The 17,690-nt window shown below is 53.2% G+C and overlaps 2 protein-coding genes across 11 annotated transcripts in view; both read right to left on the bottom strand.

Annotated features, from left to right (window-relative positions):
* Positions 1–4: 4 nt before the first annotated feature.
* On the bottom strand, positions 5–12,763 carry LOC103185829 (PDZ and LIM domain protein 1; the record flags this gene model as incomplete). Of its 5 annotated transcripts, none has more annotated exon segments than XM_042336988.1 (7): positions 5–122; positions 849–1,000; positions 2,294–2,584; positions 3,092–3,165; positions 6,137–6,221; positions 8,248–8,399; positions 12,608–12,763. In XM_042336988.1, coding segments are annotated over 7 exon segments (968 nt in total), but the record flags the coding sequence as incomplete, so codon positions are not given.
* A 2,508-nt stretch (positions 12,764–15,271) lies between these two features.
* LOC103185828 (sorbin and SH3 domain-containing protein 1) overlaps positions 15,272–17,690 on the bottom strand; it is a 38,873-nt gene continuing 36,454 nt past the window's right edge. For all 6 annotated transcript variants that reach the window (XM_042337106.1, XM_042337108.1, XM_042337110.1 and 3 more), the window contains one exon: positions 15,272–16,754. In XM_042337106.1, the coding sequence (XP_042193040.1) occupies positions 16,687–16,754 (68 nt within the window). In that variant the 3' untranslated portion in view covers positions 15,272–16,686. The remainder of the gene's footprint in view (positions 16,755–17,690) is intronic.

The raw sequence follows: 17,690 nt of genomic DNA, 5'->3' as shown, positions 1-17,690 counted from the left end.
TTACACAATGGCAGTACCACACAGCTCACACATTGGCAGTGTCTGCCCGCTCCCAATCGAGGAGGCCACTCTGCTGGCGGGGGCTTTCACACTGCGGAACCCGCTGGGCTTCTCCAGCTCTCCTGCAAACATCAAAAGTCACTGGCCATCACACACCCACAGGTCTCTGTCTCCACACAAGCCAACCCTGTCGGCATCCCAGTCTAGCCCCACTCTCCCCCAGTCTATCCCCATTCTCCCCTCACTCCCCCCAATCTCCTCTCGCTCTCACCAGTCTAACCCCACTCTCTGCACGCTCTCACCCAGGCTAATCCCAATCTCCCCCGGTCTAACCCCATTCTCCCCTTGCTCCCCCCATTCTAACCCCACTCTCCCCCAGTCTATCCCCATTCTCTCCTCGCTCCCCCCAATCTCCCCTCGCTCTCACATAGTCTCACACTTCCCCCGCCCCCCCCCGGTCTAACCCCATTCTCCCCTCGCTCCCCCCAATCTAACCCCACTCTCTCCTCATTACCCCTAGTTTAACCCCACTCTCCCCTTGTTCTCGCCCAATCTAACCCCACTCTCCCCTCGCGCTTACTCAGTCTAACCCCACTCTCCCCTCACCCAGTCTAACCCCACTCTCCCCTCGCTCTCACCCAGTCTAAACCCAATCTCCCCGTGGTCTAACCCCATTCTCCCCTTGCTCCCCCCAGTCTAACCCCATTGTCTCCTCGCAACCCCCAGTCTAACCCGACTTTCGTCCAGTCTAACTCCATTAAGCTCTCACTCCCCCAAAGCCTTTAATAATCCCTGAACCCTGCCAGTGGCAGACAAAGAGGCGAACCCGCTCCTGGCACACTCCGTACCATTGCCTTCTGACTCCAGGATCTGCTGTAACACCCGGAAGGAGGCGGACTGGCGTGGTGGCTCGTCACACTCCTGGTTTTCCTGCAGCATTTTGTAAACCTCGGAATCAGTGTGTGTGATGGGGACGGGCGTAGGGAATACCGGCTCAACACTGGCACAGGGACAGAGAGCACACACATAGTTAGTGTTCACTCCATACAGCCTTGGCTCACGCAGCTCTCCAGTGTTGGGTGGGGTGGTGGGAGGAGGTGTTTGGGTATGGGGAAGGTCCATGGAGCAGTGCTGATTCTGGAACCATCCTAAACATGACCACCAGCACTATTCTGCCTCAGAGAGACAGAACCTCTTTACGACAATGTGGCCCATCATTACAGACTGTCAGACACACGCTCACACATTACAGACTCTGAACTGGTCTCCTTCACCCATCACAACCTCCCTCCCAGTCCCACAAAGGATACGCAAGCACCAATTAGCCCTTAATAAGGTTAGCGTGGGACAGAGCCCAACCACTACCCCAAGAGAGCCAGGCGCCTCTCAAACTAGCTCATTAATAAGGGCATGTTTAAGAGCAGGTCCATATCACACCATCACTGGGTCGTTCAATGGAACGGGTGGAGGTAAGCAGTGTGTCTTTGGGTTTGTGCTAGCTCCAAGGTGATGTTGTCCCCAGGGTTGTAATATCAGAATCGAGGCAACCCTGTGTGACAGTCTCTAATCTGGTTCCTGAGCCAGGCGGGTCCGTAGTATTCCAGGGCACTGCTGATGACAGCCCAGCCCATCGGCAGGATGGAAGGACAGACCAGTCATTGGGAGAAGGGAATCCTCCCAATCAGCTTCTGTTAATCCAACGCTTGGAGGTCACTAAACCTTGTTTTTTGCATTCCTCTGGTGTAAGGCAGGCGATTTCTAACACAGGTGGAGACCTAGAAAAAGTGTTGAGCACAGTGATAGATTTCCGAGTGTCAGACCAGCACAGTGATGGGTTTCTGAGTATCAGGGATAGCATTGAAGGCTGGTTGGTTTGTATCTCCAACCGCAATGCATTTGGCAAAGCTTTTTCGCACTTCCATTTGCTGCACATCTTCTCCTCTGCCTTCCCTACCCCGGGGACGGTGCTCGCTGGCCTGCTGTGCGTATTTGAGCTGCAGCGGGGACACAGGTCACCGTGGTACCTGACCTTCCCGACATCCACATGCTCACATCTTCCGGGGGTGGGTGGGGGGGATTGGGGTCTATGAATAGCGATCAAGAGTGGAGATCCTGGCCAACACCCCAAATCCAAGAGGTTGATGAGGATACAGCTGTGTGAGTGATACCTCGCTGTGTGAATGGCACCTCAGTGTGTGTGTGTAACGTATTGTTGTGTGACGTGTTGCCCTCCTCTCCCCTGGGATGATGTGTGGGTGAGAAGAGGTGGGAGAGAGAGGGGGGTGGTTGTTACCTGGTGTGCATGGGGCTGAGCGAGGAGATCTGCCCCTGTAAACTGTCCAGGATGTTTTGCTGGGAGTAGAGCTGCAGCGGGGAGTTAAACTGCTTGTGGAGGACACGGAGACCGGGCACGTCCACCTCCATCTGGCCCTGGCGGCAAAAGCGGGCCATGTGCTTCAGCTGCTGGGGCTCAGCCCGGAGCCGGCTGGGGATGGAGGAGGTGCTGTGTCGCCGAGCCAGGCCAATGGCTGCAGGGTAGACAGCGGCAAAGGCAGCTTTGTACGAGCCAGGGGAGGAGAAGGAGCTGTGGGCACAGCGGGGGCAACGAATGGAGCTTTAAAACTCGCTCGGCCAGCCCGGGACAGACACAGAGTGTGACATGATCATTCGCTGTGTGACGGGACCAATCATTGTGACGTGAGCACTGTGTGTGACATGACCACTCTGTGACGTGGTCAAGGAAGTCCAGCGCAAACCGCCGCGGGCTGGTCACAGCCGGGAAGCCATGCATGTGGGCGGTCGGGGTCCCGTGCAGTCAGCCAGCTGCACAGCTGCTCCGCACACAAGCTGCCCTCTCGTCGCATGCAGCATGGATCCGTACCCGTGTGATGCTCGGGCAGTGATTGGGCCATGAAAGCCAGGCTCCTCGGTGTAACCATGCCGGACGTTCATTGATGCTTTCCCCCCTGACACTGTGGTGAGAAGCGGTCTGACAAGCTGTGCCCCCCACCCGATTCTCCCCCACCCCCCCACCCACCGCGGTGAGAGGCAGCTCCACTCTGTGTGAAGCAGGCAAGAAGGAGTCAGAGACCTGCGGAGGCCCGGCCCGGGCACTGAGGGTGGACACGGAGCCGACCAACTGGTGCCCTGGGTATAGCGTGGTCTCTGAAACACAACAGGGGGTTATAGGAGTCAGGCTCAGTGGCTCCTCACATCTGAGAGGGGGAGAGAGAGAGAGGGGGAGGGGGAAAGGTAGGGATAAACGGGGAGAGAAAGAAGTGGGGAAAACGAGAGGAAGGGAGTGGGCAGGGAGAGAGAGGAGAGAGACAGAGAGGGAGGGGAAAGAGAGACAGGGGGAAGAGAGAGGGGATTGAGGGGAGAGATGGGTGGGGGTGGGAGAGGAAGACAGGGGGAAAAGAGAGAGGGTGGGGGGTGGCGGGGAAAGAGAGAGAGCGGGGAGAGAGAGGCAAGAGTTCCACATAAAACACATCAACGCACACTTGCTCACTGTGCCTCCCAACCCCAACACACCCTCCCCTCATCACAAGGCTCACTGTGTTTGCTGGGTGCAGGTGTGTGTACTATCCAGACTGCCAGGACAGATAATATATATATGTGTGTGTGTGTGTCCTGGGTTGCAGGCATGTGGCCCAGGGATACTCACATGGTGTCTGGCTGCTGACTGCAGACTCTGGGCTCCAGCGTGCTTTGAAGCTGCTGCACGCTCGCTGTGGAGTAGAGGGCCGCTGGACTGTTGTAGCGCGTGGGGGCCAGTTGTGGAGCCGGGCCAGGGACAGTGAACGGCCTGGCGCTCCGGTTGTGAGCACTGCCTATGTGCATAAGCTCCTGTGTGCAGAGGCAGAAGGTTCACGCTACTAGAGCAGGCAACATGCAGGTGTGAAGAGAGAGCACGAGAGACGTGACATGCAGGCAGTGCCTATAGCCCAGGGCGGCCTCTCACAGGTCCAGCACAAGACCTACAAGCCTCAGCCCAGGCCTGTGCGCCAGACCCTAAGGGGCGGCTGTGAGCCCGGCATGGGACCTAGGCTGAGGCTTGCAGAGCCCAAAGCCTGAAATGAGGCTTGGAGGTCTGGTGCTGGGGTTGTGAGAGGCTGGCCTGACAAATACCAGCGGTGAAAGGATTTCAGTGCACAGGCTCTGTGCTGTGGCTAGGCGTGTGTGAAGTGTCAGCAGCACATAGAACCCAAGAAATTTACACAGAAGGAGCCCGTTCGGCCCATCGTGTCTGTGCCCGATCAACAATCCTTTCAGGCCCATTTACCTGCCCATTTCCCCACAACCAGCTAGCTGACTCTTTTTTAAGGTATTTGTCTAGTTCCCTCTTGAAGGCTCGTATGGATTCTGACTCAACCACCGCTTCCAGCAGGACATTGCATAGCCTAATAACCACTCTGTGTGTGAGAACATCGCTCTTAACCTCCCAAATTGTTTGATTACTAACCACCTTAAAATTGATGCCCTCTCGTCACTGACTCACCAACCATTGAGAATAATGTCTCCCTATTGACTCTATTCAAACCTTCATTATTTTAACACCTCGATCAGGTCACCCTTGAATCTTCTCTGTTTCAGCAGAAAAACTCCCAGTTCTTCCAGTCTCTGCTCATAGAACAAACCACCTTAGCAATTATCCTCTGTATCTCTCCCTTTCCCCCCACCTCTGTCGCAGTGATATTTTTCCTCATGTGGGAGAGGAAACCTCCATGTCCATCAATGACTGAACAGCTCCAAGCCATGCCGCACAAGCTTTTAACATTCCTATAATTTATCAAACTGTCTTGGGGAATCTCTACCCAGTGCCTGTGTATTTGTGGTCAAACAAAGCAGCCAATCTGCACACATACACACGCACAGCAACGACCCACAGACAGCCATGTAACCAAGTTTATCTGGGAGATTGTTGGCCAGGACACCTGGAAAGAGTAACTCCTTGCTCTTTTCAAATAGCACCGCGGGATCTTTAACGTCCATCTGAACAGGCACAGATGAGGGGCCTCGGTTTAACGTCTCATCCGAAGGACGGCACCTCTGTCAATGCAGCACTCCTCCAGCACCGCACTGGAGCATGAGCCTGGATTGTGAGCTCAGCGTCCCCAACTTGGGGCCTGAACACACAGCCACTGAGCCAGACAGTGACACAAGTACCCATAGCAGTGACACACAGACTGACAGCTCCACAGTCCCCATGGCGCACGCTCGCTGTACCTGGTCACACCCTGAATTTACACACTAACCCGTCTCCAGGATAACAGTGCCAAACAAACACACAGCTATAAATAGCCACAGTTTACTCACAGCGATATTTTCAAGGACATTTCCAGAATGTCCTGTGACTCAAAACGCAGGTGACTGAACACCCCTCTTGTGAATGTGATTGTGACTGTGACGTAGGCAGAGAGTGAAACAGGGTCTCAGTGCAATGCTGGGGATACTGCATGGTCCAGTCTCTGCTCTGTTCAGGTGGACATTAAAGCTCGCCACCCTCCCGCTGTGGCCAGTGTGGGAATGCTGTTCAGGAGTGTGGGAACATCAGTGGTGCTCAGACACCAGCATAGCTGAGAGCAGTCTGATCGGAAGCCTTGTTCATAGTAATGAGCAACTCCCAGAGCAGCCACAGGACTGAGAACAGGATATCAGCACCGCAGCCAAACCCAGCACCAGCCTGTCACAGGGCAGTATCTACACTAGTACCTGTGCTGGTGCCAGGTAGCTGGAGGTGGGATTGGGAAACATCTGGATTAGGGAGTGTGGAAAAAGTCAGGGAAATCTCTCGTGATCTGATCAACTGGCAAAACAGGGTGCCCGAACAGCCTCCTACAGGATAACAAAGAGGGTAACTGGGCCTGGGGGTAGGGAGCGCTGGGATGGGGGTGGGGCAGCGCTGGGCTGGGGATCGCTGGGTGGGGGGGTGGGCAGCGCTGGTCTGGTCTGTGGGGAGCGCTGGTCTATGGGGAGCGCTGGGCTGGGATGAGGGAGCGCTGGGCTGGGGGGAGGGAGCGCTGGGTTGGGGATGGGTGTAGGGAACGCTGGGGTTGGGAAGGGCTGGGCTGGGTGGTGGGCAGCGCAATTTAGGGGGTTACGGAGCACCGACTGAGAGTTAAAAGAGCCATGTTACCTCAGGATCAGACGCCAGGTTCATCTTATACGGATGTTGTTTTCCTTCCTCTTTCGTCAGTGGCGACCAGATCCTAGACTCACTCCTGTCTCAGAGAGAAAGATAGAGTCAGAGGGACATACCTGGGTAGAGACATAATAATAATAAACCTTGCATTTGATATAGTGCCTTATCACGTCTTCGAGACATCTCAAAGCGTTTCACAGAATATACTGTGAAGTGAATTGATGGTATATTTTGTGGGCGAAAGAAAGACAGACAGTCACTACTCTCAGCCCCGCTCTGGGCTGAGTGGCTGATCTCAGCCCAGCTTTGTGGTTCAAGCCCCGTGTTGGGACTGATGTGGGGCTTTAACACAAAACCTCTTGTTGATGCAGAGAGAGAGGGAGTGAGATGAAGTGGGTTTGAGAGGCATCTATGCCTGTTCAGATGGACGTTAAAGATCCCTTGGCACTATTTGATAAGAGAAGGGAATTTCACTCTCCCGCTGTCCTGGTGAGCATTACCCCAGATAAAAATTTTATCTGGAACTTTGCTCTGTACAAATTGGCTGCTGTATCCGCCTATGAAATAGGGTGATTACATTTCACTATAAATCATATGAGCATTTTGAGATGTTCTCCTGACACTGTATCACATGTAAGGATTTTTATTGTCATCAGACACAGATAAAAACAACATAAAAAGCAACACAAAAGGTGCTGTGTGAGACGGAGCTCATGCCCATGTTTGGAGATGTACTCAGAACCAGCTGCAGCATTTCCTGTCTTACAAACATACACAGTTTACCATAGATGATCATGAGTCCCCATGATCTCATACATCAAAGAACACAGACCCTGCACTAAATATACAGCACACGTGCCTGCCCTGGATTACTGTCGGCAGATCCTGGATTTGCCTGGCCTCACCCATCCCATCTTTGACCTCTCCACCCAGACATACCTGGGGCATAACTCAGCCTTTCACAATGTGCACGTATCTCATCTCCAGCTGTGCCTTTTACACAGGCAGAAATAGTCCCCATTGTGTGGCTCTCACAGTGACAAACAGAGGCTTGGAACGAGAGGCAGACCCTCACTCCCCAAAGGGAAAGAGATCTAAACTCCCAGCCGCACACAAGCTGAGATCAGTCCCTGGATTCCAGGGAGAGACAGAATAATATTTGGGGAGGTGGGATAAGGAGAGGATGAAGAAGTGGAATGGCAGTGGAATTGTCTGTGATGAAACAGGCTGGATGGGCCGAATGGCCTCCTCCTGCTCCTATTTCTTGTGTTATAATACTTTGCACTGGTCAGGGGGTCAATCACCAGAGAGTGAGATCATCATACAGAGAATTTTTTGGTCAGAAGGTGGGGGATGGAGCATACACAAGGGGAATTAAAGGAGAAACCAACCTCCAGCACACACTGGCCAGGTCAAATGACTTATTTATGTGCTGTGATGGCTTATGTAAAGTCAGTAATCAACGCTCACTATAGGTGACCAGATGATGCTCAGTGTAACAGCTGCAAATTCATGCATGAAAATGTATCTACAAACAAATAGTCACTTACAGTAAATACTGTGAAGCGCTATCCCACGTGAAGGGCGCTATATAAATGCAAGTTGTTATTGTTGTCCTCCCCACTTGAAAGCACTTGTATCGAAAGTAACAATTATTATCATAAATAATAACTGCATTTGATACAGCGTCCCATGAAGTCAAAAGTTCTTGAAGTGCGTCACAGAGTTTACAATGAAGTGTAGTGACTGTGTTTTAGGTGAGCAACTACACACCGACCCCCCCCTTCACACCGACCCCTCTCACACCCACCCATCCTCACACCGACTCCCATTCACACCGACACCCACCCTCACACCGAACGCCCCTCACACCGAACGCCCCTCACACCGAACGCCCCTCACACCGAACGCCCCTCACACCGAACGCCCCTCACACCGAACGCCCCTCACACCGAACGCCCCTCACACCAAACGCCCCTCACACCGAACGCCCCTCACACTAACCCCTTCCTCTTCTGACTTCTTGTGGCGGGGTGTAGCTTTGATGGTCCCGAGGCAGAGAGGGGCATGGGCTGTGAGTGACTGAGTGAGAATGAGTGAGGTACCTGTTGATGAGGAGGGCCATTTCATCGCCACAGGCCTTGATGGTGTTCTGCGCCTGTAGGTGGGTCATGCCTTCAGTCTGCACTCCGTCAATGGTCAGGATAATGTCGCCCACACACAGACCGGCGACTTCAGCCTTACTGCCCGGCGTGATCTGATCAAAACAAGCGTCAGGGTCAGGGACAGAGCTGGGAATTGTACCTCCCCACAGAGCACCCCCCCCCCCCCCACACCGGGTATGCACAAGACAGGGGACCAGCGTTACACAACCCTCAGAGGGTGAACATCAATCAGCCTCTGGGCAGAATGTGATAAGACGAGGACACAGTGTGAGAGGATTGAGAAGAGGATCTGGGGGTTGTCCATGGTGTCTGGGAGGAGAAGGAGACAGTGAGTTTGGACTATACAGGCCTGAGCATATTGGTTTTCATTATTATCTGAAGGTTTTGTGCACGAGTCCCAGCGTGTTGGTTCCACCATCGTCTTCGCCCCCTAAAGTTATCCCTGAGGGAGGAATATTGTCCTACACTTGCCCTTCACACACACCCTGGATCAGAGTGTCTCTCTGTATGGTATCTGACTGTATTGTTCTGGTTTACATTCTCCATCGAACCCACACGCACTGACTTGCCAAATATTCTGTTTGAAAATCTTACTCCATGAATCATTCTCTGGTTGTTTGCCTGCTGTTTGATCAATCTCCGTGACAACACACGTGCTCATCCCAGCCTCTCACACACACTGAAACAGCCTCACACACACACACTGAGCCAACCTCTTGCACACACTGAGCCAGCCTCTCTGTTACACACACACACTGAGCCAACCTCTCGCACACACTGAGCCAGCCTCTCCCACACACACACTGAGCCAGCCTCTCACACACACACACTGAACCAGCCTCTCACACACACACACTGAACCAGCCTCTTGCACACACTGAGCCAGCCTCTTGCACACACTGAGCCAGCCTCTCTCTGTTACACACACACACTGAGCCAACCTCACACACGCACACACACTGAGCCAACTTCTCACACACACACACTGAGCCAACTTCTCACACACACACACTGAGCCAACTTCTCACACACACACACTGAGCCAACTTCTCACACACACACACTGAGCCAACTTCTCACACACACACACTGAGCCAACTTCTCACACACACACACTGAGCCAACTTCTCACACACACGGACACACTGATCCAGCCTCTCTCTCTCACACACACACTGAGTCAACCTCTCGCATACACACTGAGCCAGCCTCTCACACACAGACACTGAGCCAACTTCTCACACACACACACACACACACATACTGATCCAGCCTCTCTCTCTCACACACACACACTGAGTCAACCTCTCGCACACACACTGAGCCAGCCTCTCTCACACACACACACACACACTGAGCCAGCCTCTCTCACACACACACACACACTGAGCCAGCCTCTCACACACACACACTGAGTCAACCTCTCGCACACACACTGAGCCAGCCTCTCACACACACACACTGAGCCAACTTCTCACACACACACACTGAGCCAGCCTCTCACACACACACACACACATACTGAACCAGCCTCTCTCTCTCACACACACACACTGAGTCAACCTCTCGCACACACACTGAGCCAGCCTCTCTCACACACACACACACACTGAGCCAGCCTCTCTCACACACACACACACACTGAGCCAGCCTCTCTCACACACACACACACACTGAGCCAGCCTCTCTCACACACACACACACACTGAGCCAGCCTCTCACACACACACACTGAGTCAACCTCTCGCACACACACTGAGCCAGCCTCTCACACACACACTGAGCCAACTTCTCACACACACACACTGAGCCAGCCTCTCTCACACACACACATACTGAACCAGCCTCTCTCACACACACACTGAGCCAGCCTCTCACACACACATACTGAACCAGCCTCTCACACACACACACTGAGCCAACTTCTCACACACACATACTGAACCAGCCTCTCACACACACACACTGAGCCGGCCTCTCACACACACATACTGAGCCAACTTCTCACACACACATACTGAGCCGGCCTCTCACACACACACACACAGAGCCAACCTCTGACACACAGCCTGAGCCACCCTCTCACACACAGCCTGAGCCAACCTCTCTCACACAGCCTGAGCCACCCTCTCACACACAGCCTGAGCCAACCTCTCTCACACACACTGAGCCAACCTCTCTCACACACACTGAGCCAACCTCTCTCACACAACCTGAGCCACCCTCTCACACACAACCTGAGCCACCCTCTCTCACACACACTGAGCCAACCTCTCTCACACACACTGAGCCACCCTCTCACACACACACACATACCGGGATGTGGGGGGGAGGGGTGCGGGAGGTATTTACTGTTTTCTTCGCTGGAATGAAGAGCCACTCCCCTGTGCCTGTCTGAGAGTCAGCAGAGAGAGGGTGTGGGGTAAAGGCAGACATTACCAGCGAGCAATGTCCCACATCCATACCTCGGGCTGCTTTGCATTTACCACAATAGGTGGTGATCAATTACGCAGTACGATACGGACTGAGAGACACGATAACAGTCACTCTCTTCTCGCCACTTGTCATTGACAGCACCGCACAACCCTCACTGGGTCACCGACCTCTCACCATCTCTGCTCTCTGACTGACCACTGCTCTATGTGGAGACCTTCACAATTTGCTGATTGAGAGTTTAGTTCAGAGGATAAGAGCACCTGCAGGTCACTGCTGGGCACCCCCCACCCCCCCATACACAGGCTCTCTCTCACACACACACCCCCATACACAGGCTCTCTCACACACACACCCCCCCATACACAGGCTCTCTCACACACACACCCCCCATACACAGGCTCTCTCACACACACCCCCACCCCCCATACACAGGCTCTCTCACACCACCCCCACCCCCCATACACAGGCTCTCTCACACACACACCCCCCCCATACACAGGCTCTCTCACACACACACACCCCCATACACAGGCTCTCTCACACACACCCCCCCCCCCATACACAGGCTCTCTCACACACACACACACCCCCACCCCCCCATACACAGGCTCTCTCACACACACACACCCCCATACACAGGCTCTCTCTCACCCCCCCCATACACAGGCTCTCTCTCACCCCCCCATACACAGGCTCTCTCTCACCACCCCCCCCATACACAGGCTCTCTCACCCCCCCCCCCCCCCCCCCCCCCCGATACACAGGCTCTCACACACACACCCCCCCCCCCCATACACAGGCTCTCTCACACACCCCCCCCCCCATACACAGGCTCTCTCACACACACACACCCCCATACACAGGTTCTCTCACACACACCCCCACCCCCCATACACAGGCTCTCTCACACACACACCCCCCCATACACAGGCTCTCTCACACACACACACCCATACACAGGCTCTCTCACACACACACACCCATACACAGGCTCTCTCACACACACACACCCATACACAGGCTCTCTCACACACACACACCCATACACAGGCTCTCTCACACACACACACCCATACACAGGCTCTCTCACACACACACACCCATACACAGGCTCTCTCACACACACATACACCCCCCCATACACAGGCTCTCTCACACACACATACACCCCCCCATACACAGGCTCTCTCACACACACACCCATACACTGGTTCTCTCACACACAAAGCCAGTGCATCTGTTGTGAGTGTGTGAGAGTACCTGTGTATGTGAGAGCCTGTGTGTGTGTGTGTGTATGTGTGTGTGTATGTATGTGTGTGAGAGCCTGTGTGTGTGTATGTGTGTGGGAGCCTGTGTGTGTGTGTGTATGTGTGTGAGAGCCTGTGTGTGTGTGTGTGTATGTGGGAGCCTGTGTGTGTGTGTGTGTGTGGGAGCCTGTGTGTGTGTGTGTGTGTATGTGTGTGGGAGCCTGTGTGTGTATGTGTGTGGGAGCCTGTGTGTGTGTGTATGTGTGTGGGAGCCTGTGTGTGTGTGTGTGTGTGTGTGTGTGGGTGTGTGTGTGTGTGTGTATGTGTGTGTGTGTGTGTGTGTATGTGTGTGGGAGCCTGTGTGTGTGTGTGTGTGTGTGTGTGGGAGCCTGTGTGTGTGTGTATGTGTGTGGGAGCCTGTGTGTGTGTGTATGTGTGTGGGAGCCTGTGTGTGTGTGTGTGTATGTATGTGTGTGGGAGCCTGTGTGTGTGTGTGTGTATGTGTGTGGGAGCCTGTGTGTGTGTGTATGTGTGCACATGAGCCTGCGTTTGAGAGAATCGGGGCAGATGAACCCCCCACCCCACCCCCCACCCCCCCATCTCCCCCCGTGCCTTACCCGGGAGATGCTCAGCGGCTGCTCAAAGTCCTTCCCACCGACCAGGCGGAACCCCCAGGGCGCCGGACCCCGGACACAGACCACCAGCTGCGGCATAGCGATCCGGGATCAGGGACAGGGATCAGGGATCGGGGACAGGGACAGGGATCAGGGACAGGGATCGGGGACAGGGATCAGGGACAGGGATCAGGGATCGGGGACAGGGATCAGGGTCAGGGATCCGGGATCAGGGACAGGGATCCGGGATCGGGGACAGGGATCCGGGATCAGGGATCAGGGACAGGGATCAGGGATCGGGGACAGGGATCAGGGACAGGGATCAGGGATCGGGGACAGGGATCAGGGACAGGGATCCGGGATCGGGGACAGGGATCAGGGACAGGGATCCGGGATCAGGGACAGGGATCAGGGACAGGGATCAGGGATCCGGGATCGGGGACAGCAACACTGGGATCGGGGATCGGGAGGGGGAGAGGGACCGGAGGGGCTCAGCGCCGGGAGCAGTCAGATCAACACTGGGATCAGGGAGATCAGGAAGTGGGATGGGACGGGAGCGCAGTCGGACTGGCCCTGGGGCCGCCCCATCCCTGTGTGTGGGTGTGTGTGTGGGTGTGTGTGTGTGGGGGGGGGGGGGGGGTGGCTCTGCTCTGCTCTGCCCAGAGCCTTGTATGGTGTGGCTCAGCCTGAACCCTCCCCCTCCCCTGAGGGTCGGGTTCCCAGAGGCGCCTCTGCTCCAAACTTCTCTCCTCCTGGGGAGTAACTTTCTGCGCCACTTTCCAGGGAACTTCCTGCGGTGGTGACTTAATGCCTCACAATGAGCCGCACAACTTTTTTCCCCCTCCACCAGGACAAGTGATAACGATAATATTAATCCTCGCATTCCACGCAGCCGTCTTGAGGCGTCTCAAAGCGCTGTGCGGAATAGACGGTCGAAGTGAATTGACTGCGCGCTCTGGGGGCGAATACGCCACAGCAGTGCCCCGCGAACAGTCTTGGATTGAGGGACCGCATTATTTCTTTTTGAAGGGATTATTACCCCTCTAAAGCGATCTGTCAATCCACTAACCTACTGCGAGGTAAACAGAGATGTGTGGAGTAAGGAAACTTGCCCCAATGCCCTGAAGTGACTGTCCCTCTTTATACGTCTTCCTGTAGGAAGAGAGACACTCCGACTGTGTACAATGGGAGTCACAGAGTAGAGAGAAAAGGTTACAGAGTCTTAACAGGAGAGTGAGTCACAGAGGATAAGGAGACAGTCACACAGTGTAACAGGAGAGAATCACGGAGTATACACACCTTAGTGTGAAGACACACTGAAACATGGAGTAGGTAATGGACTGTCTCAAAGAGCTTCGTACCACTTCAGACTGTGAAGTGTAGTGACTGTGTATTTTGTAGGTGAACGCAGCAGCTAATTTGCACGCAGTAACGTCCCTCAAACAGCCGTGGAGCGAGTGACCGATTTTATCTGGGGGATTGTTGGCCACGACGTCGAGAGAAACGTCCCTTCTCTCAACATAGATTTAGGGACTCACTGGAATTAGGAACAAAGCTGGGATTTGGGGCATCGGTTTAAAGAAATGCAGAACAACAACAAGATTACATTTGTATAGCGCCTTTCATGTCAGGAGGACGTCCCAAAAGGATGAATACAATGTATAATAATCCTTGCATTTGATATAGCGCCATATCACATCTTCGAGATGTGTCAAAGGGTTTCAAATAGGAAGCTGAGGGCACTGATCTCTGCTGCGGGAAACACTTTCTTGGTCAGATTTTACCCAAGGCCAATGGAAGGCCTGTGGTCCACATAAACCACAGTGTGGTTTACCTCACTCTTTACAATCCCTCCACGCGGGGCTCCCCTGCTATCTGTGTGGCCAATCCCATCATCATCATGGTGCTTCTCATTTCCCCTTTACTGCTTCGACCGGCCTATGTGTACAGACAGGGTGTCTAATCTCTTTTAATCCTCGGTATGATTGTCTGAAATCAACCTCTGGTTCCTGACTGGCCATTTGGTGACGTAATCTGTTATTATTTACCCCATTGCCACCTTTCTCATCGTGAAACCCTCAGTCGGGTTGCCCATTAACCCTCTCAGCTCCAGCCTCTCCACAGGACTGGAACTTTGTCCCTGAGAACATCCCAGTGACCCTCGCTGCACCTTTCCCATTACTGTATATCCTTCCTAGAATTAGACCCAAACTGTCCACAATTCATCACCTGGGGACCAGCCAGGGCCTGTCCATGACCAACGTTCCCTCCCTGGATTGTACGCTGTGTCTCTGGGTATAAAACCAAGCATCGGTTTGCTTTTTTTATGGCCTTAAACCTGCCCTTGACCATTGTGTCTGCCCGTGAGATTTCTCTGCTCGACTCCATTTAATATCGGAACATTTACCGGGCATTTCCTCTCCCTCTTCTTACTAAAATGTCCACTTCGCATTATCCTACATTGAACTGTATCTGCCATCAGTCCGCTCTGTCATCTTGCAGTCTTTCACAATCGGACATGTTCCCCTAGGAAAATAGCATTCGTCTATAGTCTACCGAATATGCACGTCACCCAGCTCGGTGGTGGTGGTGGGGGGGAGCGGAGGGATTGTGGGAAAATATTAACACATGCTGATATAAGTGAATAAACCACACATCGACACACACTCACGGTGGCTTTAATGTTTATTAAATAGTGCGTCCTGCAGCCACAGCAGTGAGTGGGCAGTGTCAAATATCAAACCCAGAAGCACTGCTCTAAAGGGAGCGTTTCCACCTACAGGTCCCACAGTAGGGCTGCCCAACGCTCCCAGGGGTGGCTGGATGCCATCAAACACTGCAATTGTCAGATACATATAGTGCTGCTACAATTTAAGAATTTAAGAGCATTAGATAAAGGGAAGCATTGTGCTGTTGAATTTAATAAACCGTACAGTTAGGGAGGGGAGGACAGACAGACAAACATCCCAAGCCGCTGGTAACTGATTTTTCTGCAAAAATACAATTTTTTCTGTGTTCATTTTGAGCTCTTTTTTTTTCTCCTTCAGGTGAAGTTTGTCTCCATTGCACTTTGATCCCATCTCTCCTAAATGCATCACCAACATCATTGGTTCTGCCTCTCTCTCCGTCGCTCTCTCTCTTCGCTCTTTCTTTCTGTACAGGATAAGCTAGATATTCTGTACAACAGTCTAATATACATATGTACATGCAAGGATAACGTACACAAGCCCTCTCCTGACCCCCGGGGGGGGGGGGGGGGGGGTAATGGAGGGGTGTTTGGTGGGTGATTAGACGCCACAGCAGCACATGGTGCATTATTGTGCTCTCCAGTGTGGAAAAGGTGCCAGCACAAAGCAGCCAGACAGCCAGTAAGTCAGGCCTGCCACCAGGTTCCTGACCCTCGCACCCAGTGTGTGTTTGTTTAAGAAGCTAATACAGTTATGAATACAATGTAAATTTAAAAAGGCATGGATTGGGTTATGGGTTGTGTCAGGCAGTGAGATTATACACATTCGGCAGTCAGTGCCACTGCATCCCTCTTGTGTTAGGTTCCATCCCTTGGTTTCCATCAACAGATTCACCAGACTCCCAATGTCTCGTCTCCGAAAGAAATTAAGCGCTTGTCCTCCTTCTGTCTCAGGCACGGTGTGGGGGGACTGGGGCTTAGACTGAGGGGAAAAAGCAGAGGAGAGACAGATAGAATCGAGGCATGGAGAGAAGGCCATTCAGCCACTCCCCCGTTCTCGCTCACTCGAATCTCAGATCCCTGCTCATCCCCTCATCCCTCCTCCCCGCCCCCCGCTCTGTTGTTCAGCTGATTTGAGGTTCAATCTCTCAATCATCAACTCAAGCCCCCGTACTGGAGACAGCTCTGCTCCCTGACCCTCACACACCCTCACACATCCCCCTCCTCTCTTATCTCTCACTCAGTGAACTTCATTTTTGTCCGGTACAAAAGTAGAGGCTTTGTAGTTTAAACACGATAGTGATGCCAAGTTAGAGTAACCAATATACTGTGTTCTGTGAACTCAACAGCTCCACGCTGTGCCAGCAGATTGCAAGCTCAGTCACACGCTCATTCCTCACAAGTTAAGAGGCTTCACATAGTTGCCTGGAAACGTTCCAAACTGCTTCGTTCTCCTGGATGTTCCTGTTTGGGGGTAGGGGGAGAGGGGAGAAACAGGGGCTAATTAAAAGGTGGCTCAATTAAAGGGCGCTTCCTGTTAATTGACTACCCCCACCCCGCTAGTCTGGTCTTCTGACCAATGACCGCTGTTGTCTCACACCAAATGTTGCTGAAACACTGAGCCATGCTCTTGTCACCTCCATCACTTGCGCACTCCCTGCGCTTGGCTCCACCATACGCTCCTCCAAAACTCCTCCACCCACATCCTCACCATACCAAACCCTGCCAGCCCATCAACCCAACCCTCGCCAGGCTCCATTGGCTCCCTCGTCTCCCAATAGATCGACTTCAACAACCTATTGTTGATTGCTGATGTGACCATGTCCCGATTCGGGTCAAAGAGACCGCTCACACACGCTCCCTGAGGAACCCATCGGTAGGTTACAGCAGAGAAAGGTCCCGATCCTCAGCACTGCCCCCAGCATCCTCGCCTACCCCACTGTGCTGTCCACTCGACAAAACCAGAGAGCCCCACCCACCCGCTCTCAAATGACTTGGACGAGGTGAGAACTGTTTGCCTATAAACACACAGTCACTACACCTGACTATAAATTGTGTGATGCACTGTTAGATGTCTCGACAATGTGATAAGGCGCTGTAACTAATACAAGCATTATTATTTTTTTAACAATATCCTTGCATTTGATCCAGGACCTAAAATCTTGAAATATCTCAAAGTGCTTCAATTGTAGTGACTGTGTATATGGAGGTGAGCACGGCAGCAATTTTATTTCACAAGGGCCAGCACACAGTCATGAAGTGAATGTGTGATTAATCGGGGGTAGGGGGGGGGTGGGGGATTGTTGGTCAGCGCACCGGGAGAGAGAAATTCATTTCTCTTTTCCAACAGGGCACGGGATCTTTAACATCCACGTGAACAGGTACAGATGGGAGCTCAGT

This window comes from Callorhinchus milii, unplaced genomic scaffold (assembly GCF_018977255.1).
Source record: "Callorhinchus milii isolate IMCB2004 unplaced genomic scaffold, IMCB_Cmil_1.0 Scaffold7, whole genome shotgun sequence".
NCBI classification, from domain to species: domain Eukaryota; kingdom Metazoa; phylum Chordata; class Chondrichthyes; order Chimaeriformes; family Callorhinchidae; genus Callorhinchus; species Callorhinchus milii.
This window is presented reverse-complemented; position numbering and strand designations above follow the sequence as displayed.